Source organism: Pygocentrus nattereri, chromosome 7 (genome assembly GCF_015220715.1).
Source record: "Pygocentrus nattereri isolate fPygNat1 chromosome 7, fPygNat1.pri, whole genome shotgun sequence".
Taxonomy (NCBI): Eukaryota; Metazoa; Chordata; class Actinopteri; order Characiformes; family Serrasalmidae; genus Pygocentrus; species Pygocentrus nattereri.
This window is the reverse complement of record NC_051217.1, coordinates 5,184,154-5,211,202: the sequence shown is the minus strand read 5'-3', so window position 1 is coordinate 5,211,202 and position 27,049 is coordinate 5,184,154. Positions and strand designations below refer to the sequence as shown.

At 39.2% G+C, this 27,049-nt stretch overlaps 2 protein-coding genes across 4 annotated transcripts in view; both read left to right on the top strand.

The window, feature by feature from the left end:
- The first annotated feature begins 1,263 nt into the window (after nt 1-1,263).
- slc17a8 (solute carrier family 17 member 8) lies at nt 1,264-16,341 on the top strand. The gene is made up of 12 exons (XM_017694895.2): nt 1,264-1,470; nt 5,288-5,543; nt 6,633-6,751; nt 7,625-7,739; nt 8,773-8,860; nt 10,655-10,741; nt 12,108-12,250; nt 12,618-12,767; nt 12,910-13,042; nt 13,132-13,242; nt 13,347-13,474; nt 15,146-16,341. The coding sequence occupies exons 1-12, from the start codon at nt 1,370-1,372 to the stop codon at nt 15,494-15,496; spliced, it is 1,782 nt and encodes a 593-aa protein (XP_017550384.1). The 5' UTR covers nt 1,264-1,369; the 3' UTR covers nt 15,497-16,341.
- Nucleotides 16,342-18,814: 2,473 nt separating this feature from the next.
- nr1h4 (nuclear receptor subfamily 1, group H, member 4) overlaps nt 18,815-27,049 on the top strand; it is a 29,374-nt gene continuing 21,139 nt past the window's right edge. Inside the window, exons 1-2 of one of the 3 annotated variants that reach the window (XM_017690433.2) lie at nt 18,815-19,191; nt 24,050-24,230. In XM_017690433.2, the coding sequence (XP_017545922.1) occupies nt 24,134-24,230 (97 nt within the window). In that variant the 5' untranslated portion in view covers nt 18,815-19,191; nt 24,050-24,133. Of the gene's footprint in view, nt 19,192-20,402; nt 20,572-24,049; nt 24,231-25,336; nt 25,504-27,049 lie in introns of those variants that run through there. The other 2 variants (XM_017690422.2, XM_017690446.2) reach the window with 2 other exon arrangements.

The window sequence follows — 27,049 nt, the reverse complement described above, 5'->3', positions numbered from 1 at the left end:
CTTGGTGTTGGATGGTAACTGGAAGGTTTGGGAATGGCTTAAAGAGCACAATGACAGACACGAAATCAATACATTTTGTATTATTGTTATTGTTGGGGGGCAGTGGTGGGCTGGAGGTTTGGGAACCGGCCCTGTTGCCGGTTCGATCCCCAGTGCTGACAGTCCATGAGTGAGGTGTCTTTGAGCAAGACACCTAACCCCCAATTGCTCCCCGGGCGCTGTGGATAGGGCTGCCCACTTCGTGTTTCACTTCACGGATGAGTTAAATGCGGAGGTGGAATTTCCCCATTTGTGGGATTAAAAAAAAGGAAGTATTTGTATCTATTGTAGTGTGTTTGAGAGCAAATAAATGTTTTCTTAGATTCTTTAACCTGGTCCTACTAAGAAGTCACTCTATTCTCTCTAGCAGTTATTTCAGGAATGAATGTGCTTTGCTACTGCATGAGAGACTTCCAGTGGGGCAACACTGGAATTTATTTCTGGCTGACTACTGAAGCATCAGTGAGGCCAAACCAGTTTTCCAAACAGGCCTGCCCTGAAATTCATAGAGTTCAACACACCACTACGGTCTCTACTGATGAATCTTTTAAACCTCAATATCTGAATTTTTTACAAGTGCTACATTTTTGATCACAGTCAAACAGAGACTGGGAACAAGTACCTTCACATCATTACAAAAGGAACCTCCACTGCCTAAGTAGGAGGCAGCGAAGCAGCTTCACACATGCTTCAAACCCTTGATTCAGTGTTTTATTTGTTGTTGGTGATACTTTTGACCCTCAGTGGCCTTGGTACACTAACACAGGATGGCAGTGAGTCTGGGAGCAGAATGCTCCATCTCTGGTTACACCCGCTTATATCGTCCAACACTGAGCCTGCTTGAACTAACTTCGCCTTCAATCTTTAATGACCTGAGCCCGCCTGTCTTACTGTCCTGCTCTAGATCGGGATGGGACCCAGAGGGTGAGGTTTTTGGAGGGGAAGCAGGTATCCTCAGCATCTGTTGGGACTGTGAGGAGGACAGACTACACCAGCACACCTACACTCCATGATGAGAGTTCAGTGAGAGCAAAGACACTGGGCATTTGTCCTTTTGCTGCCAAATCAGGACCTTTTGGACGTGTTTCTTTATGCCCATGCCAAGCGAAGGAGAATAGACGGACACCCCATTACGTCCCCATCTCCAGTGCCTCTAGCAAGTCCCTCCTCTCCCCTCTCTCAGCATCCCACCTCCCCCTTCAACACACCTCAGTCAGCCCACAACAGCCCAGCCAGGAGGAGGATGAGCATCAATGCCTAGTGGACATCCTACCTGTTCGGCAAGGCAAGAGCCAGGTCTGTAGAAGAGCAACCAGAGGGAGGGAGAGAGATGCCGTTTGGAGGACTTGCAGGGCTGAAGGAGAAGGTGCTGAAGCCAGGGAAGGAGGAGGTGAAGAACACAGTGGGTGACTCTCTGGGGAACCTGCAGAAGTAAGTGTGTAAACCGCTTGAGGGTAGACCCTGTTCTCAAAACAAGACTAACCGAAGCTTTTCAATAGTGTTTTTGGCCAGCTGTTGTAAGATTTTTTACTAGCTGATGCTGTTCACTGTTTTTTTTTTTACTAGCTGAAGCTGGTAAGGTTTTTCATGGTCTGAAGCTGCTCAGTCAGGTTTTTAGAAGCTAAGGCTATCAATAAAGGTTTTGACTACCTAAAGCTGATAAGTATTTTTTTTTGATTAGCTAAAGATGTTTAGTATGTTTAATATTGTTGTTCACCAGCCAAAGCTGATCCATTGAGTTTTGACTAGCTGAAGCTATTCAAGGTTGATGACTTGCTGAAGTTGTTCGGCAGCATTGATGAGCAGAAGCTGTTCAGTAAGGTTGTTGATGTGCAGAAGCTGTTTAGTGATGGTTTTGGGAAGGTAAAGCTGTTCAGTAGGGTTGTCAACAGGCTGAAGTTGTTTAGTAGGGTTATTGACTAGCTAAAGCTGTTCATTGGGGATTTTGAATATGTGAAGCTGTTGATTAGAGATTTTTACTAGCTGAAATTGTTTGGTAGGGTTGTTGACAGGCAGAAGCTGTTCAGTATGGGTTTTGACTAGCTAAAGCTGTTGAAGGGGTTATCGACTAGTTGCAGGTGTTCAGTAGAGTTATTGATGGGCAGAAGCTGCTCAATTGGGGTTTAGACTAATACAAGCTGTTCAATATTGTGGTTGACTAGCTAAAGCTGTTCAGTAGGGTGATTGATTAGTTAAAGCAGTTCAATATTGTGGTTGACTAGTTAAAGCTGTTCAATGGGGTGGTTGACTAGCTAAAGCTGTTCAATAGGGTGGTTGACTAGCTAAAGCTGTTCAGTAGGATGGTTGACTAGTTAAAGCTGTTCAGTAGGGTGGTTGACTAGTTAAAGCTGTTCAGTAGGGTGGTTGACTAGTTAAAGCTGTTCAATATTGTGGTTGACTAGCTAAAGCTGTTCAGTAGGGTGGTTGACTAGTTAAAGCTGTTGTGCAGGGTGTTTGACTAGCTAAAGCTGTTCAATAGGGTGGTTGACTAGTTAAAGCTGTTAGGTAGGGTGGTTGACTAGCTAAAGCTGTTGTGCAGGGTGTTTGACTAGCTAAATCTGTTCAATAAGGTGGTTGACTAGCTAAAGCTGTTGTGCAGGGTGGTTGACTAGCTAAAACTGTTCAATAAGGTGGTTGACTAGCTAAAGCTGTTGTGCAGGGTGGTTGACTAGCTAAAGCTGTTCAATAAGGTGGTTGACTGGCTAAAGCTGTTCAGCAGGGTGGTTGACTAGCTAAAGCTGTTCAGTAGGGTGGTTGACTAGCTAAAGCTGTTCTGCAAGGTGGTTGACTAGCTAAAGCTGTTCAGCAGGGTGGTTGACTAGTTGCAGGTGTTCAGTAGAGTTATTGATGGGCAGAAGCTGCTCAATTGGGGTTTAGACTAATACAAGCTGTTCAATATTGTGGTTGACTAGCTAAAGCTGTTCAGTTTTTTTCAATGTATAGTTAATTTTCAACTTTCAATGTAGTGTAACTTGATATAACAAGATTATCTCAAATTGTGTGAAAAAAACAACAAAAACTATAATGCAAGGTTTTTGTGCAATAGAGATGTTGTGTTATGGATGCTGGTACGCTGGTCAACCAGTAAAACCATGACAGGTAACCAACTAATCCAGCCCGAGATCAGCACAAAACCAGATTAAATCAGTTCAGACCAGCATTGAATACATCCAGGTCTAACCTATTTTTTTCAAAAGAGGTCAAATTTAACTATGCTGTTCTGTAGGGGGGTTTACTGGCTGGAGCTGTTTTTATTGATTAAAGCTGTTCAGTCAGGTTTTTGACTGAGGCTGCAGGGGTTTTGACTAGTTAAGGCTGGTGAGTAGGGCTTTTGTCTGCAGATCAGGCAGTGCTGAGTGTTTGAGTGTCTCTGTGTTCAGCACTTGTTATTTAATTCATTCATAAGGTGATTACCAAGGCATGTTGCAGTGTATTTTACATTTTGCACTATATTTTCTAAACTGTAATCAGAGAGTAGTATTTTCAGATATTAACACATATTTCATATCTGATACATATTCACAAGAGTATAACAAATCTGAAAACCCCATATAAATGCAAGATCACTGTCAAAAATATGACAACTTGATAAACGAGATAAAGTGAATAATTTCCTGTGCCTGGGTGATATTGCAACATGCGGGGTTCAGGTGCAGTGAGATTTTGTGAATCTGTTATTGTGGTGGATAATAAATATAGTTAAATATTTCACTTGGGGACCCCATGTTTAGTTCATATAGTGCTGTTGTATTTTCACAATTATGATTATGTTTGTAAAATGGCGAGTACTGACTTAAGGAGGGTGTTTAATTTGCCATAAATATGATGTATAGATTGTACAGAACTGTAACTTGACAGTTAACTGTAATATCTTGTGAACATTTCTGTTTAATCATGTACTGAAGGAAATTTGCAATGCATACTTTATACACTCGTTTAGTTTTAGGCCGTCTTTGTCCATTGCAAAGGAGAATGTTTCAATATCTGCTCAAGGAACTGGGATAAAAGTGTCTCTTCAACTGTGGCCTCATAATGGGTTTGAGGAGAGTCATGTTGGCTTTTGTCTTTGAAACCTGCAAGCACCATCTTCATTAATGAACATGGCACTGTTAGCCAGGTCTCTCAAAAGGCCTTTTTCTCTTTGTATGTCAGAGCAGCACTGAGGAACAGTCCATTTCAAAGGCAGCTAGAATAGATTTGCAGCAGACTGCTGGAGAATCTCACCAAAAACTGATGCAATATTAATCTAACCATTTCTGTTCTTGCTGAATAAAAAAGTAATACTGGAGAATGATGAAAAAAACCCAGCCTTCAACTTTCTGTTTATCTTAGTGTATGTGTCTTTTGTGAATGATCTAGAGCATCACACAAGAGGAGCCCTTGAGAAAGCATCCAGTCTTTCACTGTTTGCAATAAGTTGAAAGCTGCAAGTTCATCTTGTTCACAAACATTAGTGAGATGAAGACTGAGAGCTTTGGGGCGTCATAAAAAGAAACGTCTTTATGCAGCATTCCTACTGTTTTATTCAACTCTCTGAGAATTCTCTCCATTATGGGAGACACAGGAACTCAGGTGTGTGTTTGAGAGCAGACAAGATGAAAGTCATTGCCATTAGGTGGAGGATGAGAGGAGAGATGGAGGTTCTGTAATGGAGCAGGTGTGCGTGTGGGCAAAAGGGAGGAGGGAGTGAGTTACAAACGCTCCACTCCATGACCTTTCTGGAGCCACCTTTTGCTGCCCTCTCTGATTGCAGTGAGGATATGCCTGTTGGAAAGCACAGAGCACATTGAAAAGTGGATCTGTATACTAAAGCAGAGCAGCAGTTCTGAGTGCAGGACTAGTGAGACGAAATGAGAATTTTTTCTCGAGCAGTAACCTTTGCTCCAACAAACTTTGGTCAGTTAGTAAACAAAGAGCACCTCAGAGTTTGATCTAAAGAAAGGAGTGGATTTTAATAAGGCATTAACTTGCTGAATCATGAGCAAATCATGTGTTGAACATCGACCGGTATCGGCGAGCCCTTATGTCTTACATTAGTGGTCACCAACCCTGCTCTTGGAGTTCTGCTGCCCTGCAGAGTTTAGAACTGGGCCTAATCCACCATGCCTAGTCCAGTAGATGATTGTCTCAGCATCTTTAGCTGTTAGATGTGGGTTGAAAGGGAAACCTTCAGGAAGGTATATCTCCAGGAAGAGGGATGATGACCATTGCCCTAAAGTGTGCCCCCCCTCCCTCCACCTCTCCGCAGGAAGATTGATGGCACAAACGTGGATGAGGAGGATCAGATAGAGCTAACGGAAGATGGCAGGCCAGTGGTAGCCCCCCAACGCAGCCCACCCTTACTGGACTGTGGCTGCTTTGGCCTGCCCAAGCGTTACATCATTGCTATTCTCAGCGGCCTGGGCTTCTGCATCTCGTTTGGCATCCGCTGCAACCTGGGTGTGGCCATCGTAGAAATGGTCAACAACAACACGGTGTACATCAATGGGACTGCTGTCATGCAGGTGATCAAAAAAGCATGAAGGGAAGGTGTATTTCTGATGTGACTGTGTTACTGTGAAAATACTTTAGAATTTGTATTGTTGTTGCGCCATGAGGAGGGCACAGTAGTTAACCAGTTCAGCTGAGGTGATCAAACCAAAGATAATCTGGGTTTTAGCATAAAATCTCATCAGTGACTTTCCATGTAGTTAGCTGCTGCAATTTCCTGTAATTTCCTGTAGTCTGAGCAAGGGGAGGGGAAGTATGAATGAATCTCTCTCTCTCTCTCTCTCTCTCTCTCTCTCTCTCTCACACATTCTCTATATCTCTTTAAACATATTGCAGTACTATACATTACAACATACCATAAAATGTTAGTAAACTGTAAAAATGATAGTAAAACAAAAGATAAATAAATTAAATAAAAACAACAAAAAAACCAACTTTGATTAGTGCTGCTGTGTACTGGTATTACTTGGCTTCTTAATCATTTTGAGACTCTATATAAGATTTGAAAAACGTGGATTTTCATGGATGAATTCTTTACAGAATCTTTTACACTATTTGACATGCAATATTTAAAAGGAATGAACTATGTTTTTTCCACTGTTTATTTTCAGTGAGGGAATTCCAGTAAAACATTTCTGTCGGATTTTCTCTCCTATGGAAGACCATTCCTGCCAATTAGAAAAGATTTGTTTGTTTGCTTGTTTGTTTTCCTCTTTTCTTGGCAGCAGTATGTCAGAGATTTGACATAGTATCTCAAAATAATTGCACATTATATCAAAATTATAACTTATTTTCTTGAACCTTTCAGTTCTGTGAAATAAGATATTATCTCAAAGTAATTGTTTATTATTTTAGAATAACGACTATGTAAAAATAATCACTTTCCCTCACAATGACTGTCATTATTTAGTAATTAATTAACAATTTAGTAATCTTTCTGTGATATGTTATTTCAAGGTACTAAAAGGTTGAAGAAAAATATATTTTTCTCCTCTACTTGGTGAGAATGAGCTTCCATTCTTTTTCTCTCTTCAGTAAATTATGATATGAACTTCATCCCCACGTCTAAGACATGTTCTCTATTGCTGTGTCTGAACCTCCAGCCTGCTCAGTTTAACTGGGATCCTGAGACAGTCGGCTTAATACATGGCTCCTTTTTCTGGGGTTACATTGTCACTCAAATTCCCGGAGGCTTCATTTCCAACAAGCTAGCAGCTAACAGGTAAGCCAACAGACCTCTGGACACCTTAGGACAGACAGAGACAGCCTAGCTGTTAAACCTAAGCTTCACATTGTCCTCACTGACAGAAAGGAAAATAAGTAAAGCTACCCCAAAAAAGAACTAGTTAGGATTATTTAGTTATTACAAGAATGTAATAACTTCTGTCTGGGGTTTGTTGGGTGGATGAGTGGAGCTCCTTAGTCAGGGCTGTAAGGGTTAAAGAAGTGCGGTGTGTTGATGAGAGGTGCGATAGCAGCTCCTGTAATAAAAGCCTCACAGGAAAAGAGGACATGAGGCTGACAGAGTTAATAATGAAAGATCCTGTCGCAGATCTCTCCCTGAAACAGCAGCCTCTGGAATATTACAAGTGTCACTTACACACTGTTTTGGAAAGAAAAAAAGAATGGAGGGATGAAGTAAAGGGTGATAAAGCGCAAGTGAATGAATCCAAAATGGCTCCCTACTGTGGGACTCATGGCTTTGTAGCTTCACTACATGAAGCAGGCCATTCTTTTTCTCTGTACCAGACCATCCATTAACACGTTAAAACCTTTGTGCTAAATTATTTACTGTCGTAAATCTCAGGATTCTGTGCATATAGACTTCATTGCTGCTTGTTATCTGACACAATGAAACAGCCTTTGGCTTATTCATTCCCATCTACATACGAAGTCAGTGCTGAACTGTAGGTGTCACTATTTCACCATAAGAGAGTCTTGTAGGGCTAAACAACTGCAGTGTCTAAGACAAAGAACAGAGATATTGTGATATTGTATGCTTATAAATGAACATTTCAGTCTTTCAAAGAACTGTCTAATACGAAACAATAGAAAATGGGTTGTAAAATCTATAAAAGCTGCTTCTTTCCCTCAGGGTGTTTGGGGCGGCAATTTTCTTGACGTCGGTGTTGAACATGTTCATCCCGTCAGCTGCGAGGGTCCACTATGGCTGTGTCATGTTTGTGCGAATACTGCAAGGGCTGGTGGAGGTCAGTGAAAGGGACATCTCATGATTTCTGTAACCCTAATCTCAAAATTACTTTTCATCTTTTTTTTTCCTCTGTCATATTGAGTGTTGAGGGTCTCAGCACAGTCCTTTGGTTGGTCCGCAATGTTTTGTTCTTCTGTGGCAAGGGTTGCACAGCTTTGAGATTTCCCTGCTCTATCACACATACTACATTTACATTTATGGCATTTGGCAGATGCTCTTATCCAGAGAAACCAATCATCTAATATTTTTTCTAATAATAATAAAAGTAAGAAATTGGAGCATGGAGTACTTGTCTGGGCTGGAAATTGAGCTCCAGTAGTTTGGTAGCTCCCCAGCATGGGCTCCCTAATTAGGGTAGCCATTTAAGTGTTATGCTATTGTCTGGAGACTGTGATTCCCAACAATGCCACAGCCATTCCTAACCTAGAGGTTAACTGGTCTCACTCTTTCTGAGAGGGGAGGATGGGCTTCTGCCTCCCCCATCACCCAGTATGATGCTAACCAACACACACATCTGTTAGCTGACATGGGAGAATTAGCACTTAGCATCTAAATACATTTGAGCTGTGCAGCGGCGTTGTGTTAGCAGCAGTTTGAATGCATGAAAACATATGTCAGCCCTCAGCCTCACCAACAGACAAAAATTGGCCAAAACAAAGTTGGGTAAAAAAGTCAAGTCAGTTGTGTTTGAGCACCAAATTGTCAAACTATGCATTAATCCAGCCTCCCGGAACCAGAGTTCACCATCCTTTCTCTACAGCCTCTGATCATCTGGTTCAGGTCCCAATATGCTCAGGCAAAGAAAATCTTTTCTTCAGTCCTGAGTAATAGAATATGATAGTTTGGGTTTATAAAACTTAAAGCATAAACTTGAATGTACTTATTTAAGGTGAAGGCCCACCAATGGATTAACAGCTAGGAACACAGATAAAGAGGCCTATTTAATGACACATTTTGACTGTAACCTGTAGAGCAGTAACCTAGAAATTTTGTCAAATGTGTGTATGTATGGATGTATGTGTGTGTATCAGGGCGTCACATATCCAGCCTGCCACGGAATGTGGAGCAAATGGGCTCCTCCGCTGGAAAGAAGCCGACTGGCCACCACCTCTTTCTGTGGTGAGTGTACCTATGAGAAAATGATTTACATCGAGTCCAAACATGTAGGCTAATTAGCTGATCAAGATTTGAGATACAAGCTCGTCATGCGTGCCATTATCTTACTGATGGCACTATATCCCCTCAACATATTCAAACTGTGAAAAGATGCAGTATTTTAGAAGTGTTTTAGTGCTACTGCATCAAAACTGAAGCTAATGGCTAACATGCTGACTGATCTTTTCAGATAGCTATTAAACAGTCCACAGACACAGTCCTGTGCTGATGGCAGTTGAGTGCTTAGGAAAGGATGTTTTGTTGTGCAGATGTCTGTCTACTCATTACACCTTACCCCCCATACACACATGCAATAAAAATAGCCATCTTTCTCAATAAAATGGTACCATGACAACCCGTTCTTCAAACCTCTCTTGACGTTGCCTCTGAATGGAGATGGTGTGCATGCAGCTTCACCTTCTGCATGTGAAGGAGCTCTCTTTCTCCCCATTGATACAAATGAAGAAGCTCACTCTGCTCTGCCCAAAAGCACTCCGGCAGATACCCTCCCACTCCAAACTGAAGTGTTTATGAGCGCATCCAGTAATGAAAAATATATGAAAACGCCTTTTCATTAAAATCACATTACCTATAACTGAGCAAGAGGCAGACCGAATACTAAACAATTAAATGAATTATTGATGTTTGGAAAAATGGGTTCTGTTTTTCCGTGTTTGATCATTTTATGGGCAACTTTTGATGATAGATTTGAAAGACGAATTTCACCTGTTTTTCCAAATTTTTAGATAATTCAATCATTAAGGTGTAAACGGATTCATTCAGAGTGGATTTGATGTGAAATGCATTGTGCGTTTGTGCATTGTTACATTGTAGGGAAACTTACTGACTGATTTCTTTAGGCTGGTTTATAATAGGAACCTGGGAAAACAATGTCTGCAATGCAAATATAGCCATTTCCTTTACTATCCAAAACCACCAGTGAACTTCTATGTGTTTTCTGAGTTTTTATATGTAATATTGATGATGGTAAAATAATAGTAAATCTAAAAAAGAGGTTCTTTGAGATATTTAGCAAAATTATTGATATGAATATTATTGTTTTTAATGTGAATATTAATGTTAAAAAATATATGTTTTAGGCCATATCTACCAAGTCATATTTCAGTTCTTGTAAAACAATTTCTTAGGCATCAAGCAGCGTGTTAATGGCAATTTCATGTAATGACTATCTATGAGGGAGCATTTAAAGCCATTAAACTAAAAAAAAAAATACACATCTGGTTTTAATCACCATTAATTTGAACAAATGTAACTCTGTTTTTCCTTTAAAGGAAAACTCAGGCATCTTTCTACCTAAACTCTGTAATATTCCATTTGTTTACCCTGGACAATAACTTTGACCTGAACTTCAAGCATCTGCCCATTGTCTTCTCTTAGAAGAGTGTTTTGGTTACTTTGGATACTCTTCTTTTCTAAGTACAGGGAAATTACTGGCGATGGTCATTGACTGTATGCTACATGTGCTGCAGATTGAGTTTAGCTTGAGACTGAAACATTCATGTAACAGCTTTTTTTCTACAGCTTCAGGATGAAATAGTGGGCTTTGTCACATCATATGAAAATGAAAAATGACTGAACTGAAATAGTGGACCACTGGCAATTTTTTTAGCAATCGCTGTAACCACTGGAGGTTGTGTGGGAGACATGCTGTAATTGCAGTTCAGATTAATTAATCTCTGTTTTCCCTCTCTGTAATATACTAACCCAAACTACTCCCACATGTGTTCTGCTTGACAGGGTCCTATGCAGGTGCAGTGATTGCCATGCCTCTGGCAGGAGTGTTGGTGCAGTATGTGGGCTGGCCCTCCGTCTTTTACATTTATGGTGAGATTACATCTCCAAAGCCCACATCAGCATTACACTGAGTCATATCTAAAAGTCATATCTACACTCAGAATATGCTTTCTCAGATATTATGGCTTTTAGAGGTTATACAAAGTAATAATGGCCTGACTTACATTCTGAACCACCGTTCATACATAAAAAAGTCATTGTAAATGTGAATTTAATATTCACTATATGACCAAAAGTATGTAGATAATTCTCCTAATGATTGCGTTTGGGTGTTTCAGCCACACCCACTGCTAACAGGTGGATAAAATCAAGCACATAGTCATGCAATCTCTATAGACAAACACTGGCAGTAGAATGGGTCATACTAAAGAGCTCAGTGATTTTAAACATGCCACTGTCATAGGATGGCATCTTTGCCACAGGTCAGTTTGTAAAATTTCTCCCCTGCCAGATCTGCCCCAGTCAACTGTAAAAGCTATTATTGTGAAGCTGCCAGAGGACTCTGGAGCAGTGTAAATGTGTCCTCCAGAGTGATGAATCATATTTCACTATCTGGGAGTCTGATGGGTGAATTTGGGTTTTGGCAGCTGGCAGGAAAACATCTACAACAAGAAAGCAAGCTCCATAAAGACATTGTTTAATTAGTTTGGTGTAGAGGAACTCTGGTGGTCTGCAAAGAGCCCTGACCTCAACCCCACTGAACACCTTTAGCATGGCAATTGTAAGCAAGGCCTGCTCGGTCTGTGTCTGATCCCACAAATTCCCACAGACACACTCCAAAATCTTGTGGAAAGCCTCCACAAATAAAGAATAGTGGCTGATATAACTAAAGGGGGATGGGGGGGGTATATCAGTTCCATATTAATGCCCATTGTTGTGTGTGATGGTCAGGTGTCCACATACTTTTGGCCAAATAGTGTTAGGGATGGGATGGGCAATATGACAATAATTATTGTTATTGTGATAAATTACTCCGCAATATGTTACAGTATGCTGTTCTGAGTATATCGTGGATATCATCCGTATTTAAAGAACACTGGCCAATTGCATGTTTCATTAAGAAGATACCCTAATCAGTCCTGGCTAATTTCATTTAGTTCAGTGAAGTTTGTAAAACCTAAATGCAGCACCTCTGGTTCTATTTTGTCTATTTTAACGTAACAGTTGTCAGAAAAAAAAATTATTGTTACATTGTGTATCATGAAAATTTGTTAAGTATTGTGATATTATATTTTTGCTATATCATCCACTCATAATAGTGTATTTAAAGACAAACAAATAACAGATATTTATATTGATGAATAAATAACAGATACCAACCTGAAACTTAGCTATGCTGTAATCTGACTAAAAACAAGGATCTGGTCTGATTTTTGGCATGTTTATGTTTGCTTAGGAGTTTTTGGAATCCTGTGGTATATTTTCTGGCTCCTGCTTGCCTATGAAAGCCCAGCTGTGCACCCTACTATCAGTGAGGAGGAGAAAACATACATTGAGACCACAATTGGAGAAGGGGCCAGCTTAATGAGTGCTACTGAGGTACAGTACTGGGATTTCCTGCTTCACATCACCAATTCTAATATAGCATACGTTTATATTTTAATTTGACTATCATATGTTGAAAAGAGGATGGTAGGCTGCCTTTTGACAGTTGATTCCTTGCAAGGTTCTTCATGCCTTCAGCATATTTTTCATTGCTACTTTCAGCCTTGGCTCATTCATTAGGCACCTGGGCCTGGTTTTCTGAAGAGCTGCTCTGTGACAGTACCTGTTGAGTTGAATATACTGTATAATGTTTAATATCTTCTGACACTGAAACTGACACTTCTTGCACTGAAACTAATTTCTGATGTTTTGAGAAGATGGACGCTGTGCTCAAGAGGTTAATTCTACCACTTTCTAACAGAAATTCAAGACTCCATGGCGACAGTTCTTCACCTCCATGCCAGTCTATGCCATCATTGTGGCCAACTTTTGCCGCAGCTGGACCTTCTACCTTCTGCTCATCAGCCAGCCTGCCTACTTTGAAGAGGTCTTTGGCTTTCCCATGAGCAAAGTGAGCTTTTTTTTATTTTTGGCCATAGAACGCCAATCATCCACCATTGTGCTGTGTACACAGACAACTTCATGAATAGTTGCTGACGGGTTCTTCACATAATGAATGAAATATATATAACTGTTTAATATGTGTCTCTTAGGTGGGTATCCTATCAGCTGTGCCCCACATGGTGATGACCATTATTGTGCCTATTGGGGGCCAGCTGGCTGACTTTTTGAGGAGCCGTAAAATCCTCTCAACCACAACCGTGCGCAAGATCATGAACTGTGGAGGTTTGTTCTGTTCGCTAATAAGTGAATTAGTGTGAATGAAATGTGTCACAAAAAATACCAGATAATTTTGCTGTTTATGTGGTTCTCAGGTTTTGGGATGGAGGCCACTTTGCTGCTGGTGGTGGGATTCTCACATACACGTGGAGTAGCCATCTCATTTCTTGTTCTGGCAGTGGGCTTTAGTGGCTTTGCCATATCAGGTTAGAGTAACTTTTGACCACTGTGAATTGTCAGAAGATACTTAGCGTATCTAAGCCTCTCAGTTCATTCGTGCTCTTCCTAATGCTTGATTATACAATCTTAGGTTTCAATGTGAATCATCTGGACATTGCTCCCCGTTATGCCAGCATCCTGATGGGCATCTCCAATGGAGTTGGTACACTGTCGGGTATGGTGTGTCCTCTCATTGTGGGAGCGCTGACTAAACATAAAGTAGGTGCTTCCCTTTACATTGAAATGTGCATACAGATGTTTATAGCAATAAGTTTTAAGCCATAGACGTCTTGACAGTAGAACCCAATAGCTGAATAACTGAACTTTACTTAAGGGCCCATTTTCTACATGTTTCTCACATTTTATTTTTTCCCACTATTCACGTTTTTCCACTTTTTCTATTTTGTGTGAAAAACATTGTCCTTTAGAATAAATCAAAGTTAATCAAATAATTTTTGTTCCTATACCTTACCTCATATACCAAGACATATTGCTAAACTCTCATATACTCAAATACTTTTTGGGTCAGACCTGTGCTTTGATAGCCTTACTGTCTGATATGCAGTCACAATTGCTGTTTTATCTAATTGTGCATATTGTTCTACAATAGTGCTAGTTCAGGCATGTCAAACTGGATACCTTTAGAGCCAAAGTGCTGTGGAGATTAGTGTTTACCCTAATGTAAGGCTCTGAATTCAGTTCATGAAGGCCTTGTTAATTATATCATGAACTGATTCAGCTGTATTTAATGAGGCAGCGTGCTGAAGTCTGCAGGATGGAGCTTGTGCTAGAATATCCCTTCTGCATACATAATAAGAATTTGATTGAAGATACCAGTAGACACGTACTTAATTCACTATTCAGATATTTCTATAATAAAATAGAAAACATACAGGCAGGCAGTTCAGTGAAACACTGATTTTATGTTTTAACAGGGCTATGAAGTGTGACAGTTTTTCTTGTGTCTGTGAGTAGCAAAACTTTGCTAATACAAAACACAACAGCCTTAACATGACAGCATTGCCAAAGACCCGTTGTAAAAGATGTTTATATGATGGCAGTGACAACGAAGTCTGCTCTGGTGCATCATTTTCACTAACTAGGCTAACTACTATACTTGATGTTAGTCAGGTCCAGAAAGAGTGAAAGTCTGACCCCAAACCTGCTATTACTACTACTACTGCTATGTTCTCTTAGCTATTAAATTGAAGAATAAAACATGTATATCAAATGGTTTTTTTTTTGCTGCTAATTATTTGTGCTACTGATTTTGTAGCCTTCTAACACCAGTGCTATCATGTAAATTTTTCTGGCAATGGGTCTCGAGTAAATTTGCTCATTGGCTGGATTTGGCCCATGGGCTGCTTTTAGATGATCCCCAATGTATGTCAAAGCTCTTTCTGACTAACCTGTGTTGAGTTTCATTCAAAGAATTCCAAAAGTTTGGAATGAAATGTACAGAACTGTTCAGTTTAGAATCCTTAGGGAAGTTGGAAAATAAAGTTTCAGCAACCTCTATTTATTTGATTCTTTTGAAAAGCTGTAGCGATATTGCTTCCTGAAGGCCACTAACTGTAAAATGTTGATTAATTTTTTCCACATCCTCACTCCAGTAAATCTGCTACAAGCTCTCTGCTTTAACAACACTCTAATTCATGTCAATGCGAATGGACAGCTGAACAGCTTATTAGTACACACTGGAAGGTGAATAGTACACTGTTTGAATAGTACATCAAACCTTTTCATGTCAAAAATACAAAGAAACATTTTAGCTATGAGGAGAAATTGGTCATGATGCTGTCTTCTTAATGTGATGCAATTCTTTCAAAGTAAACATCTGTACACTTTTAACTGCTGTGATTATGACATGCATTTTATTATCTATTACAGACCCGCCGGGAGTGGCAGAATGTCTTTGTGATTGCCTCTATGGTGCATTACTGTGGAGTGATCTTTTACGCCATCTTTGCATCCGGTGAGAAGCAGGACTGGGCGGATCCAGAGAACACCAGTGATGAGAAGTGTGGCATCATTGGAGAGGATGAACTGGCTCAGGAGACGGAGCCTAGCTGCGACAGCTCCCTCGCCACCAGCAAGAAGAAGTCCTATGGGACCACCACAGAGAACTCAGCCGGCCGCAAGAAGGGCTGGAAAAAGAAAAGAGGGGTGACCATGCAGGAGGACGATGAAAAGGAATCGTACCCTTATGAAAACGGGGACTATCAGGAGCAATATCAATGACACTTTGTGGGTTCATTATGAGCCCAGGACTTCCCCTCACTGGTGTGCTTCTGAGGTGAAGATGTTCATTTCAGTAGCTGTTGAAATAGGCTCTCCACTCCAACATCAATCCATGGGACATTACCTACATGACTGCAATATATCAACAGTTTTTCTCACAAATTACTATATTTTGGCTCCTTCGTGACTTACCATCCTTTCTCCCTGATACTGCGTAAACATGTTAATAAGGTTAAAGTTACTTGTAGGAAATCAGTGTCTGTTGCTGTGTGATGGATTTCATTTGAGATGATGGAGGCTTAAATTTTTAGGAAACTGAAAAAACTAGGAAAAAATAAAATAAAGCAAATAAAAAAGCTTGGGAATGTAACAGTAAAATGCATCAGAAATAACTTCACAAGTCATAGTTAATAACAGCTTCTTGGAATGGAATTTGTCCACATAGTAGGTTATGCATCATTTCTTTTTATTTCACTTTTCTTTTTATGCCTATTGTTGTAAGCTATGCAATAAAAGGCAAATATTGAATGTGTTAAGGGATCAGAACTATTTTTAAAAGGCTGTGGTGAGCTTGCATTTGTTGGGCAACCTCAACTGATCTGCAAATCTAGCGAAGGAACTAAATCACCTGCATTATTTCCTCCACCATCATATCTGGGACTATGGTTTAGTGTTGTGATCTGGAATTTTGTTTCAGTGGATGGGCGAGGAACGAGGAACACTGCATCCACAAGAAAGGTGGACTTTCAGGTTTTATTTTTGAAACGTATTAAAAATACAGTCTGAAAATATCAGATCCTGCAGCGCATTCTGTCAAACTTGTTTTGGTGTTAAAAGCCAGGAATGTGCCTCTTTTTTGAAGCACAGCTTCAACTTATTGTAAGAGTAATTTTGCTGAAATGAATATAAAGGTATTTATTTCTGTTACTGTAGCTATTAATGTGTGTATTAAAGTTTAATTTGAGAAGAATAAAGTAAAAGTTTTCAAATGAGGTTTCTTTAAAAAAAAAAAAAACACTTCAAGTCCAAAACTGATGTGTCTCAGCCAAACTGTACTTTGATTCCACATGCCAGGGATAATCTTCCGAGAAGAAATTGCCCATTCTAGAGCATTACATTGTGACCATCTTTGAACATGATAATGTTCAGACAAGATCTACTTTTGTTATTAGTCAGTTTCACACTATTAATGAGCTGAGTGTAAGGACTGATGTTGGAGTATCTCACAAGCTGTTCACGTTATCACGCTGCTCTGGTGGAGAATGGCTGTGTTTGTTTATGCAGACTTGCTTAAATTGGCTCACTTACTCATTGTTAAGAGCTGACAGAACTGTGCTGGTTTCTGTCTTGTAGATGTAAACATCCTTCACTTTATCGCTGTTCAAACGGCACTGAACATTCACAGCAAGAAGCGGTTTATTTGTTTTTCCAGGCTTGAAAGGAGTCTAGTCTGAATCAGTGTGCAAACTGCATTGTTAACCATTCTTTAGTGCTGGAGATTAAAAGTTTGCTATAAAAGGGGCTCCTGAATGGCACAAGCACTGGCGTCATCATAAGGAGACAGGAGTTTGATCCCTAGTGATGCCAAAGCCATCCATGAGAATGATCGGCCTTTGCTCTGTCTGGGTAGGAAGTATGGTCCTCCATTCATGCTGTCACTCAGAGAAATGTCAGCCAATGGGAGCATCTCTTAGTTGATGTAATAAAATTGGCAGTTATAACCTGTTCACACATTGTATTAACATGTGTTTGATATCTGGATTGTGTCTGGACAAACTTTGTTTATAGGTGGCATTTCATGCGATGATCTGAACGTGATCCGCTCACCAAAAATGCATGTTAATGTAAGGTGTAAAAAGACCCTTACAGTTCTCCTTCAAGCATGTTGAGCCCTCCAACAATGTTGTGGTAGCGCCAGTTTGAAAAGACGTGGTGAAATACAATGGCTTTATTTCGTGATTACAGCTGAATAATGGAGTTGTGGAGCAGAAGGGTCATTCATTACTGTTTTAAATAAGTCAAGAAATGTGTGCTTACTTGTTAAGTTACCGTTTTATGTCTCATTCAATGTCTGTGACAAAGTGAACATATGGCAAGAGCAGGAATTTTACCAGCATAAAGTGCAGTGCTTCAAAGGACACATGAATGTGGCTTCATGATCAAAGCTCGGAAAAAGCCCAGGTGCTATTGTTGAAATCTGTGCTCATTAAACATCACTTGAAACACCATCACTTTACCATTTTATATCTGTTCCTGACAGCATAAAACAAAATTAAACAGTTGAAATGAAATGAATTTGTGTAGGTTATAAACAGAATCCTCTGACTAAAGCTTTTCTCTCAGGCTGGTTCAGGTTTCTGTTGACAGATTTTATAGATATGTTAGGATGTCATTAGCATTTAACATATTGTTTCCTCATGCATCGCCAGAATTTCTGTCCATATGTCACTCAAAGCATCATGGGCCTCAGGAGTATGTCGGATTGCATTAAAAAAACAGTAAAGGCCTGCAAGTAAACCACAATCTACCACAGCGTGTTAACAGGTCTGTCTTTAGATAAACCTTGTGAAAGTTCAAGGTCATGGACCTTGTTATGGTTGACTGTAGCAGATTTTTGTCACAGTCCTTAACGACTCATGTTTGGGGATGGTGACAAGTCGTTTCTCAGTTTAGAGAGCTCTTTGACTGTCTTATCTTGCCATCAGTCTTTTACGAGTTAGTGCGGTTCTAAAACAGTATGCTGCAAGATCTTTTTAATGCTTGATCAAACATCAAACCCTGTGACCTTCAGAATATGATATTATGGGCAGATTAAGCTGTGTCCCTTTATGTTACCTCAAAAATCCTGTCAATGTTTAACAGAATTAGGACAAATTGCTCAAGAAATAGCTTCTGCCTGTGATTTGACATGTTTGGTTGGCTTGGCTTCTATTAATCAGCACCACATTAGACCACTGATAACAGCCGGTTCGTGCCATGTGGGAAAGACGGAGACCATCGCTGGCACCGGGTTACATTACGGTGAATGAAATTCATTACAACACCATTACAGTAGCCTTTAGCAGAGCCCTTGATGTGTCCTTCTCCCAAGGCCACTCACAAACCCTACCCCCCACTCTGAGCTCCAACAAACAGCAGACAGCCAATGGCAAAGGTTTTGTTTATTTCAGAATACTCTGTGTTGACTCAGAAAGAAGCACTCTGGATGGAGCAACAGCCAGTAAATGATTAAGAGTTTGTTTTTAGATTGGTTTGCAATTATAACAACCCTGGTCTTCATCATAGTTCGCGTGAAAATCTCTCTCCATGAAGGAGGTGTGACTTTAAATGAATCTTTTCTCGTGACTCATGATGAACTCAACTCTAAAGCTGAAGAATTTTTCTGGGAGAGTCATGTTGAAGAATCTGGAAATCTGTGATTTTCTTCCCATCTAACATTCTGCATGCATGATAAAGCTCAGTTAAGTCGAAATTGACCAGACCAAGTGTTTTTTTAATGACATAACAAGATCTTGCTATTATTTCAAAGCAATTAATGCAAGAGCTCAGTTCACAACTATTTTATCAGCTGAAAAAACAACGTACTTACATCTAGTGAAAGCAGATTAGCCACAAGTCATACAGCCTAGCCTATAAGTCTCTTCTGAGAGAAATCTCTGGGATTTTTTTTAACATTGGACAGACCAGAAAGAAAGGTATAGTATACTTTCATGACTCCTATTTTCTTCTGGATTTTTCGTATATGTGTGATCTTTCCTGGCCTGGCTCTGTTCTTATAGGACTCATATAATATATGTGGATTGGCACCTCCAAAATTTGAAATCATTAGTTAGTTAATCAAGACACAAAATATAAATACAACTAGAAAACTTTATTGTATGTTCATAGACAAACAACATTCATCTTAAAAGACATAAAAGTTAGTTACTAACTAATTTCTATCTGCAGACTCTGTGCAGCTAAACATGAATTAAATACAACATACATGATCCAATACACTACAAATACAGAGACTAATATTAATGCTAAAACAAAACACTTTAATCAATATCATTAATGTCATATATAATCTTCACAACTCAGTTTGCTTTGGCTTTTAATTTTCTAAACAGTTTAAAAATGCCAGCTACCCTTTACATTGTGAATACTGCATGACAAATGAACCAATAGAATTGGTCCAAAAATACTTGGGATATACCTTGCCATTGCATTTTTGTACTTTAAAGTGAAGTATGTTTATCTTTCTGTTATAAGGTTTCATTGTCAACGATACACTATATATCCAAAATTTTGTGGACACCTGCTTATCCAATGTTTCTTCTGAAGGGGACTAATTTGCTGTATTGAGCCACAAGAACACTAGTGAGGTTGGGTACTGATGCTGGATGATTAGTTCTGGGTCACAAACTCCAGTTCATCCCAAAGGTTTTGGAAAGAGCTCCAGTCCAGAGAACACATCTCCACTCCTCCACAGTCCAACGCTGGGGGTTTTGTACCCCTCTAGCTGACACTTGGCACTGCACATGGTGATATTAGGTATATGTGTGGCTGTTGAGGATCTATTGCCAGTGCGTGTCTATGGCAATTATGCCATTTAAAGTGATTAAAAGAGATGTCTGGATACTTTTGGACAGCATATCACAACAGTGACAGAGTGATAGAAGGCCTACTGTATATATATATATATATATATATATATATATATATATATATATATATATATATATATAAATATATTTGAAGCATACACTTGGGAGTAGGCTTTTTTGGGCTGATATCTCTGCAGCAGGGAGGTGATGGTGCTGCTGTATCTCTGCGGCTGTCAGCCAAAGTTTAGTTCTGATGGGAGACGCTGGGAGAGCGTCTAGGGGGAGGACTATTAGCCTTCATGGAGAAAGAGTTTAATTAATAACCACTGTCCCCTTTCCCCATGACCCCATCCGCTCACAGTGCTGCCTAGACTCCTAACAGAAGCACTTATATGCCTCTACCCAAAAACTGATGCTTCCAAAACTCAAGTTCCACAGTGCTGTAAAGTGAGTGAAGTAGTTTGAGGAGAGAAGAGTAAAAAGCAGGTAAGAAAAAAACTTTTTATACATTTAACACAAATCAAGGAGTCAACCACAGTGGCTTAAAAATATATGTAAGAATTATGGATTGGAATGGCACCACTGTTTGTCAGTCTGTATTGGGAATGCCATTTGGAACCTTTGGGAAATTAAACGAGGTCAACTAGTGTGCTGGTGCTGTTGAATTATGGCGAAGTTTCTCATTTGTTGCTGTGATGTGACTGTGATTCAGCATTGCAGCGGTTTGGGGCCTGGAGCCATAGCAAATTGCTGTGCTGCTGTTGTGGGGTTTGCCATGTTTTAAGAGTACAGGAGAAGTAGCAGGATACACAAGCTTAAATGTCTTAACTGAAGTCTTGATGAGTCATACAGCATTAATAATGTAATGAAAAGAAACAAGAAGCTATAAAACATCAAACAAAATTGCTATTTATACTACGTTTCAATCTTGTAAATTGTTGTTTTGCATTCCTTGAAAATCTCTTGTGAAAATGAAATATCTCTGAATTAAAGTGATAAATTAGCCAGCAGAACTGTGGCCATCTGTGCCAGATATGTTGAAATGAGACACGTGTGTTTTGTTCCGATTCCGTGAATTAAAACACCAAATGGTAAAAAAGTCTCTTAAGCTTTAATAATCTGCTTGTAAAATAAAAGATCAACAAAAGCTAAATACTTGCCTCTTAATTTGGCCTAGTGGCCACTACCAATACACTTGTTAAACTGATATTTAGTGCAGTGGGCAGTCCAGTAGTTCTTTAAAGCTTAATCACTGACCAGTAAGGACAGATCAAAAGGTGCCACAGCCTTAACCTATCATTAGATCAGTAACATAGAAGTTTCAAATTGCATCTGAAATGTATTGTATAAATGTATAAAGCAATGTCGGATTTTGAGTCACACATGAGACTTTCTAGCACTGAACTTGTACTTCTTTTTTACAGAGGGTAAAGTCACTGAATCATTGTTATGAAGTCTCTAAATCCTAGAATAAATGTTCATACCATTCCAGCACATTCCATTCCATCTTGAAGAAAACTGACTATTTCTTGCTTCTTTGATGTACCACAAACAAAATATAATCAGAGGCAGAATAATATACCACCATATTACTGCACAGCTTCCAGTAATTTTTTCAGTATTGTTATCATCGCTGAGTCACCATTCTAAATAGCCCTCAAGAAAGCAATATAAATTGTCATGTATAAATAGTCAATTATGTGGTAAGAATATAAAGTAAAGCTGTTAATTATTGGTACCGTCTAAAAAAAGGTAAATGAAAGTTAAATCATTGGCACTCTTATATTTATATTTATCTCAACTTAGCTTGTTTTTGTTGTGTAAGTGGCTGCATTTTTGTTGGTCCATAGAAAGAGCAGACACTTCTTGTAGGCTTTATGGACACTCAAAATAGAACATTTATCATCATCAAAACATTTATCATTCAGATTTTCACATATGGGAGGAGAGTGTATGTAATCTCATATACAGTCATGTGCAGAAAAAGACTTTATAACATAAATACACATAAACATGAATACAGCAAAACGTAATTTTTCATTGTTATTTTTATTGGATGGTATATGTAAATACTGGGTTTCCTCAAGGAGAACTTTGGAAATGGCTAAGCCTTAGAAAACATCGCATCTTCCACTGAAAAATATCTGCCTGTCAGCAGCGTCTTAATGACATTACCTAGAGGTAACATACAAAAAGAAAAACAAAGGCCCTAAAATTGAACCTTGTGGGACTCCACAAGAAATGTTACAGTTTTTTTGAATGATTTCTCAGTGAATTCAGGCTATTAATTAAATTTGATTGAAATCATTCTTTAACTGTACCTGACAGGCTTACAGCTTAGTGTTCAAGATTAATCAGTTGATCAATGGTATATCAAAAGTAAGGCTGCATACAATCAGCAGCTTCACAATACAATACATATTACAATACGAGTGTCACAATATGATAAAATGACAAAACACGCCAGATATAGAACAGACACTACCGGTCAAGGTTTTCCTTTCATTTGTTTTAAAAACAAAATTGTTCTGAACAGAAGGTAAAAAAGAGGTGGATGTACTATACAGTATATAGATATAATATCTTGTCTATAAAGAAGACAAGATATTCTGGTGAAGCACTATCCATAAGGTCACCAGCAGTCACAACCAACTTGACAGCATATAATAGTAGTAGTAATAATAATAATAATAATAATAATGAGAAGAAGATGAAGAAGAAGAATGAATGAATGAATGAATAAAGTTGGGGAAATGGTAATAACATGGTAAACATGTTCAATAGCACTTGTTTAATAGGTGCTGGATGCTGTAAAATGTAAAATTTCGCTAAACTATTAAAGCACTGAGAGGCTTGTTACCTCACAGCAAAAAGGGCCTTGATTCCCTGCTTGGGTGACCAGGGTCTTTTCTGTGTAGAGTTTGCCTTTTCTCCCAGTGTCTGCGTGGGCTTCATCCCACATGTCCAAATGAAGTCAAGCCAATTGGTGACATTAAACTGGACTGTTTTTGTCTGTGTGGTCCTGCCCTCTGCCCAGTGAACACTTGGATAGGCTCCAGCAACCTGGATGCTGGCGCTAAGCAGCTTAGAAGATAGACCAATGAATTAAAGCTATGGCTATTGATATAGTCATCTGTATATATTGCTGCATCAACGTGTTGAACACAGCCACAATTAATAGGGAGTTTGCAAGAATGATGTTTTGGTCTCTTTAAACTCCAGGCATTAATTGAAATAGTAATAATGCAAATATAAACAAAATGATCGTTTACAGTGTCATTTCTATTGGAAAGGTGTCTGTTCCAAACCCTAATCCCCAAATTTCAGGTTGGTAAAACAATCCTTTTTTTGTTTCTTCAATGTTGATCTTTTTGGTTTCTTTTACAGTGAAGTTGAACAATTTTGATATATCATGAGTTTAATTTTTTATAAAAATACTTTACATTTCACCACCAAAACACAAAGAGGAAGTGAAACTGCTTCCCTGTCACTCATGGCCACACAGTGAGCAGTTAGAGCCCATTGTTTTGAGGTAAATGTGTCCCAAAGTCTGAAAATCGGTTTGTAATCATAAGAGCTGTCTAACGAGACACATTTTCTGCAGTTATATAAACTTTTTTCTGTCTTGTGTGCAGTGTAGTGTTCTATGTGCCAGCGCCAAAGAAAAAATTCCATTTTATGCAGTACAGTATACTGACTTATTAGACCAGATAAGAAATAGTGAGGTTAGGTACAGATGCTTTTCTGTGGAGATTATATAAACACCTGTGTCAGAAATTAGTGCATATTAAAGTAGCTGAATACACGTTAGAAGGAGTGTCTGCATACTATTAGTATCCAGTAGTATTGTAGTGAAGTTTCCATGTTTTTAAAGACTTTTGTAAGTCCACACAGAAGAAATGAGTCACATTTTTTTCTATATATATATTTTGCATTAATGTAATTCACTATTTTTGTCTTCCAGGATTGATGCTATTACTTCTATTCTGCACTCAAGAACTAAACTGTAATTGGAACTGGACCCTGGGGTCAACACACAAGCGTCTGGATGAATGAGTGGGTGGGCCCTGACGTCAATGTGGTGGGACCTTTGCAGATCCCACCCAGTGATGGGTTCCCCATGCCAGAGAGCTCCCATTTTTTTGGTAGGGATAGCTTTGATTACAAGACTTTTCAGCAACACTGAGAAAATGGATGCTTTGAATCACGTAATGTGTCAATCGATTGTAGATGGATAGAGTACATCATCTCAACATGATTACAGTCTTTCATCTTTTAGCTTACATACAATACCATGCAAGAGACAGCTCTTTATTTCGAAGATATTTCTGATAAGATTAGATGTAAGATAATCCACTTGAATAATGAAAGGGAAAGTCAACGATTAGTGAAAAAACAGGAGCTTCCAAAACTGGAGTTCAAAATATTATTAAAACATAGAGATGAAATGTGACTCCTAACAACCATGCAAGATCTGGTAGACCACCAAAAATGCCAACAGTACTTACCATAGCTTTCATTGTTGAGATAGAGGAGAAGATCAAGCTCCACTCTTGCCTCAGACCTGAAACAATCCACAGAGGTTTCTGTCCATCCTTCCAGTATGAGAAGATAATTCAGCACAATGAGTCTGAAAGGATTCTTGGATTTGCCAAGAACCCGTTACAGAGAGACAAAAAAAGAAAAAAAATTGCAAGTCAAACAAAGAAGCTGCTGGTTTTTTCAGTGCATTGGACTGACCGCCCCAGATTCCAAGCCTCTACATCATTGCAATTTATTGCATTTTATGCTGAGAAGTGAATGACTTGAATGCCATTTTGACTGGAAGTAAGATAAATGTAGGGTGGTTTCTGACTTTTGCTCAGTAGTGTCTAGTTTGGCAAGAATGGTTGATTCAGCACATTCTATGTAATACCATCAGTGTTTTTAGTGAACATGTAAATAAATTTGTGGTGGTGATGAAGACATTTATTAAAGACTAACACATAAGACCTGGAACGGAACTCAGAGCCATTGGGCCAACATATTAGTGCAACATTTCCCTTAAATTAAACTAGTCCATAAGTAAATAGACTTATTACCACCTTTTACATTAAGCCTGATATTAACATGTTCTGTGTCTGGATGGCATACATAAAGGTGACTTTACATTATGATCCAGCTACCTGTAATAGAGACACAGAAATGTGGCTGTCAGGTTAATAAGCAACTGTAGCAACCTTTGCTCCCCTTGGCACACTTGAGGCAAGATTTAAGGCATCATAGTGCGACAAGGTTTTACAGAAAGACATGTGATTTTCAGCAGCGAGAAACAACTGAAAGAATGATTGTGGATGGTCAGTGTTTGGGCCAGAAGCAAATCACTGGTATTCACTCTGGGTCCTGCTGAAATGTCCATGGGGCAGGTGAAGACTTCAGGTTGGTACAAACTGTTTTGTAGAGAGTTTGAAGGAATCGCTGTTAAATGGTGTACTTGGTAACTTGATCATTTAATTGATGTAGCTTAGCTGTGGTTGTAAGCAGCTGTTTCAGGTGGTCATTACGCTCTGCAGATACTAATTTTGCAAATATTACATTTTGTTAAGATTAACATGTGATTATCTTGTATGGCCTGTTTAGGCTAAGAAGAACAAAAATAAGTTTTACTATTTGGGCTTTGGATTAATATTCTGTCCATACATATATGCGTACACATATCAGCTCAAAGAAAGTCTTTGTTGTAGAATGTTGTATCAGCTCAAGTATGTGTGGGTTAATAATTTCTGACTTTATTTGAGTGTGTGGTGGACTCCTGTTTCAGGTGTGGCAAAGTGTAACTTACTGGAAGTCTCTTTCATATCAGCTACCAACTGGTACAGCACAAATACAGTTTGGTATGTAAGTAAATGGATGTGAAAAGATTTTAATCACTTTGGCTCTGTTCTACAGCACATTGGATTTGCAATGAAATAATGGGGCAGTTGTGGGGTGGAGGTTAGGGAACCAGCCTTGTGACCGGAAGGCTGCAGGTTCGATCCTCAGAGCCGACAGCATGTGACTGAGGTGTCCTTGAGCAAGACACCTAACCCCCAACTGCTCCCCGGGCGCTGCAGGTTGGGGTGCCCACCGCTCCGGGCAAGTGTGCTCACTGCCCCCTAGTGTGTGTGTGCTCACTAGAGAATATGTGGTGTTTCACTTCACGGATGGGTTAAATGCGGAGGTGAAATTTCCCTGTTGTGGGACTAATAAGGGTCACTTAATCTTAATGATTACAAGGTTAAACTTTGGAAAGTCAGCTTTAGTTTGACGTGTTTTCATCTACATGTACAGTTGAATGTGGTGGAGTACAGAACGAAAAAAAAGTCAGTGTCCAGTTACTAATGAACTGTACTGTACACTGCCAGTGTATTAATTCTGCTACATTTTTCCTTCATCTGTGTATGATGGGAGTTAGTTTGGAGCAAACATATAGACTGTCTGTGGACCAGTTTGGGAAATACTGACATAGGCAACATAAAAATTACAATGAAAATCTGTACTGTATATTACTATAACAGCTCAATAGTACCTTTAAAATTTTACCTAATAAATTGGCAGCTCAATATCTGCCCCTTGTTAACTCCATAGTGGATTGTAGTGCAACATTCATAAAACCTTTAATTGGTGTAAACCTTCATGTGGAGACTCTTCTGAGAAGGCTTCTTCTCACTCACACATCTTGCTTCTAAAAGTGGTTTTTCAAACAAACATCTACTGAAAACTTCTGTAGGACACCGAAAGTGTTTTTTTCTATGACAGTGCCCAAAGTATCCTTTTTATTGGCCTTATTTTTTAACAGCGTAATTCGGATTGTAGTGCTAGTGGCGTGATTGTTGGCAGGTAACACAAATACTGTTTGTTGTAGTTTCTCTAATAGTTGCTTTGGTATAAAGCCCATTAACTGTGTGACCAACATTGGGTTAACATGAGCATTCGAACTCCATGA